The following is a 4,838-nucleotide window of genomic DNA, read 5'->3' as shown; positions in this document are numbered from 1 at the left end:
AACCGCCCGCGGAGGCGGCGGCGTCCGCAAGGGCGCCCACCTGCAGCGGCAGCGCCGCCAATGGGCGTGCCGCCCGCAAGCGAAGGCAGCGCCCCGCCCCCCGCCACACAGGCCGCCGCCAAAAGGGTGGCGGCTGTCACGCCCCTCAAAATATCGACGATATTTAAAGTTTTCGTCACACAAACCAATCCAGGATCCAAACTAACATTTGAGGACACTGAAAAACATTCAATCAAATTCACATCCATAAAACCTGTGCATTTTAAAATCATATATCACGTCACTCGATAATTCACATTTATGGCAACCCAAGCCAACTTGACAAACATGAACAACATTTATAAATCCACAAGCTAAATAAATTATAAAATCAGAACTCCAACTATTCACCACAAGTTCATATCGTCATAAATTAGACTTAACATTCCGAAATTCCAAATAAGAGAGATCTCCTAACACTTTGACACAGTATATCCATTTCGGTTCATCGACAACATTTCATTACATACAAAACATACTTATACAACAATATCGTAATAATCAACCAGACTTGCCCATCATTCTGAATAGCTATCCACTGCCTCAGCCCAAATCAAACATCTCGAAGAGTGACAAGCTGACCTGAAAGATTTATATAACAACGGAGTGAGCCAAAAACGGCTCAGCAAGTGACAAAACATATTCAGAACAAAAGGAATGGTTTCAAACGAGTAAGGTATCACATTGTAAGGCAGAATACAATAATTCTCAAGGATACTATCTCATTAGATACAAAATCATAAGTATCATGTCATTCAAAACATATTTGATTCACAACAAATGGAGCATAGAGTAATTGGAGCATATCAATGGCAGATAGGACATTTCAGAACATATCAGTTCATAGCAAATGGAGCACAGAGTAATTGGAGCATATCAATGGCAGATAGGACATTTCAGAACATATCAGTTCATAGCAAATGGAGCACAGAGTAATTGGAGCATATCAATGGCGTATGAAATGTTCCGGAGCATATCAACGACATATGGAACATTTTGAAACATATCGACAGTGGATGAAACATTTCAGAGCATATCAATAACAAATACCGTACAGAAGCTCAAACGTCGTCTTTGACGTTGCAATCATATCATTCTTATCCAGAGCATGAATAGAAACAACTCACCAAAACTCTGGATGTCATATCAAACATATAGAAGGTGTAGTGGGATCTCAGTCAGAATGTGATTCATCCAGAATATCCCACATAGCGGGACCCCACATAGCGGGCAATAAGCGCATACCCTTTACCATTTCTGGCAAAGGTCCAGAATATCCCACATAGCGGGACCCCACATAGCGGGCAATAAGCGCATACCCTTTACCATTTCTGGCAAAGGTCCAGACAATCCCACACACCAGAGTACAAGAGGGCAGTTTCAACAATAAGTAGCATATATTGGAAGCACACGCGAAACAACAAACGTACATGTGCCTTTACGAGTCAAATACGATGCAAGCAACAATCTCTCACAAATGTATCCAGATTTGGAATGAAATAAAAGCAAGAGTATACACGCTTTCCAAACAATCATATATAACTCAATTCAAATAAGAAGGTTAGATGAATTCGATATCCAAATGAATGAAACTAGAATAGGCACACATCGAAAGCAAATGCGGAACAATGGGTTATACATGTGCCTATAGGAGTCAATACGATATAGCTTAAACGTTACACAATAGTTTTCAAGAATGCAAATAATTTTAAGGACAAGAGCATACAAGAATTTCAAAGCAGTAATATAAAGCTCAATTGAATAAGAAGGCTAAAGGATATCAATTTCCAAAGGAATGAAACCAGAATATGAGAAATCGACCAAAGCTCGATTTCTGGCAGAATACAAGAGGCACATTGAACAAATGATTCAAACTATCAATCGTGCTCCAATTTACTCAGAAATAATCATTGGATAATACTTTCAGATAAGACAGGCTTCATATGAATTGAACTGTCCAACAGAGAGAGTTACAAATAATTTGGTAAACAAGGGTCGTAGAACAAAATCTCTGTTTGGCAGAATTCATAATGTCAGATTCAACAGATGACTGGGCAGGTGTTTGGATTCCAAATCTTTCAATCCATATATCAAAAGAAAGATCTACGAGTCTAGTTTCCAATGAAATCAGTTTTGAACAAATCAGAGTTTCCAACAAAGACTTATAGGCAGCTCGGTATCAAAAGGTCAGAATCTCAGAAGTTGCACAGATTCGAATCGTTACGTCTAAACAGGAGATATATCAAATGCAAGGTTAGAACAATTCAAAGTTCCTCATATTCAAAGCAAATGTAGAGATAAAATTACAGTGAGGAATGATCAGGATACTTGCAATAGGAAAGATTAGAACAATTACAGGCGGAACGATCGGAAAACTTGCAATAAGAAAAGTTAGAGCAATTATAGGAGGAACGATCAGGGAACTTGCAATAAGACATATCAGAGCAATTATAGGAGAAACGATCAGGGAACTTGCAAAAAGACATATCAGAGCAATTATAGGAGAAACGATCAGGGAACTTGCAATAAGACATATCAGAGCAATTATAGGAGAAATGATCAGGGAACTTGCCTTTCAAGGATTTCGATCCGAAGATCCAAAGAAGGTGCTAGCCCAAATCCTTCTACTTTTCCTCCGTGTCCTCTCTCTGTTTCGTTTTGTGCTCCCGTTTTCTTCCTTTCTTCGCAACTACACCACGTGTCGAACATCGAGGCACAGTCACCTGCTCTCTCTTACTCTCATTCCTTCTTTTTCTTTCCCAAACGCAGCTGCCACAGCCGCCGCCGCTGCCGCTGCCACAATCGCAGCCCCTTCCACCGCACTACCTTCCTTCCTCCCTTCTCTCGCAGACATAACTGCTGCATACGCAGTCGCTGCCGCTGCGGCCGCAATCCCGTCCGCAGCCCCTTTTTCCCCCTTTCCTTTCCTTTCTTTCCCAGCTGCAACTGCCGCAGTCACAGTCGCAGCCATGGCCGCAGCCACCGCAACCGCAGCCTCTACTTCCTCTGCTACTCTATTTCCTCTCCTACTTCTCTTCCAACTGCAGCTGCCACTGCCGCAGCTGCCACCCCTTCTCCTCTTCCTCTCTTCTTCCTCTCCTTCCCTTTCTCTTCTTCTTCCTTTCCTTCTCTTCTTTCCCAGCCACAGCTGCAGCTGCCATCACCGCAGCCGCAGCCCCTTCTCCTCTTCCTCTCTTCTTCCTCTCCTTCCCTTTCTCTTCTTCTTCCTTTCCTTTTTCTCTTTCCCTGCCACAGCTGCAGCTGCCATCGCCGCAGCCGCAGCCCCTTCTCCTCTTCCTCTCTTCTTCCTCTCCTTCCCTTTCTCTTCTTCTTCCTTTCCTTTTTCTCTTCCTCTTTCCCTGCCATAGCTGCAGCTGCCACAACCGCAGCCGCAGCTACTTCTTTCCCTTCTCCTCTTCCTTCTCCTTCCTTTCTTCTTCTTCTCTCCCCGCTGCAACTGCTGCAGTCGCGGCCGCAGCCACGGCCGCAACCTCTCCCTCCTCCCCTGCTCATCTTCCTCTTCTTCTTCTCTTCCAGCTGCAGCTGCCACCGCCGCAGCTGCAGCCCCTTCTTCCCCGGCGTCACACACACCCTCTCCTCTGTTTCCTCTGCAGGAAACAGAGGTATCACACCTCTTTCTCTTCCTCTTCTTCTTCTTCTCCTCTTCCCCTCTTCCCTTTTCCTCCCCAAGGCCACACATCTCCTCGCTGCAGCCTTGCCGCAGCTATCTTCTTCTTCTTCTTCTTCTTCTTCTTCCCTTTTCATCCTCAACGCCCCACACATCCTCTCCTCTGTTTCCACCTGCGGGAAACAGAGGTGCTGCAGCCCTGGCTGCTGCAGCTGCCTCTCTTTTCCCTCTTCTTCTCCTTCTCTTCTTCTCCTCTTTCCTTTTCCTCCCCAAAGCCACACACCTCCTCGCTGCAGCCTTGCCGCAGCTATCCTCCTCTCTTCTTCTTCTTCTTCTTCTTCTTCTTCTTCTCTTCTCCCTCTTCTTCCTCTCTTCTTCTCCCCACTCCCCACAGCTCCTCGCTGCAGCCCTCGCTGCAGCCACCTCTTCTTCTTCTTCTTCTTCTTCTTCTTCTTCTTCTTCTCTTCTCCCTTTTCTTCCTCTCTTCTTCCTCCTCTCTTCTTTTCCCTCTTCTTCTTCTTTTCTTCACTCCTCATGCCCCACCGCACGTCTCTGTTTCTCGAAGAAACAGAGAGTGCGTGGGAGGCGGTGGGATAAAACCGAAATTTTCGGTTTTTCTTTATTTACTTCTTTTTACAACTTAATCTTTGAAATTTCTATATTTACATATAGGTCCTCCAATTTATAAATAAATCTTTATTAATAATTTTTAAAAGCGAGGGATATTACAGCGGCGACGGCGGCAGCAGCAAAGGGGAGTAGGGCATTAGGGTTTTTGGGCAAAAGATAATTTTACCCCTGTGAATTTGAGAAATTCCAGTTTCTATCTTTTATCCAAATTATGAAAATACCCTTAGGAATTGAGAAATTCCCTATATGTCCCTTATTTCAGAAAATATTAATTAATTGAAAGGTTTAGTTGATTATTATTTTTATTATTATCTAGTAGTCCTGCATGATGATGATTATTTATACATGTGATGTATGATGTGTGGACGGATGATCATGAACCGTGTGATGTGTGTACTTGTGATTATTATTATTGAGGTCTACGAGCCTCCATTATATTTCTCGTTTATTGTTGGGCCTGCGTGCCTATGATTAAGTTGTAATCATATGAGGAGGCACAGCGGGAGCGTGGATGCGATAGCGGGACTCACGAGACGGACAA

General features: G+C 43.7%; 1 protein-coding gene across 1 annotated transcript; it reads right to left on the bottom strand.

Moving 5' to 3' along the window:
- Positions 1 to 337: 337 nt before the first annotated feature.
- On the bottom strand, positions 338 to 4,214 carry LOC135593457 (vicilin-like seed storage protein At2g18540). The gene is made up of 2 exons (XM_065083521.1): positions 2,612 to 4,214; positions 338 to 621 (listed from the first exon to the last, which is right to left on the bottom strand). The coding sequence occupies exon 1, from the start codon at positions 4,201 to 4,203 to the stop codon at positions 3,049 to 3,051; it is 1,155 nt and encodes a 384-aa protein (XP_064939593.1). The 5' UTR covers positions 4,204 to 4,214; the 3' UTR covers positions 338 to 621; positions 2,612 to 3,048.
- Positions 4,215 to 4,838: the final 624 nt, after the last annotated feature.

Source organism: Musa acuminata, chromosome BXJ1-9 (genome assembly GCF_036884655.1).
Source record: "Musa acuminata AAA Group cultivar baxijiao chromosome BXJ1-9, Cavendish_Baxijiao_AAA, whole genome shotgun sequence".
Taxonomy (NCBI): Eukaryota; Viridiplantae; Streptophyta; class Magnoliopsida; order Zingiberales; family Musaceae; genus Musa; species Musa acuminata.
This window is presented reverse-complemented; position numbering and strand designations above follow the sequence as displayed.

Coding starts and splice junctions, on each gene's coding strand:
- LOC135593457 (XM_065083521.1), bottom strand. CDS start 4,203: ATGAGGAGTGAAGAAAAGAAGAAGAAGAGGGAAAAGAAGAGAGGAGGA.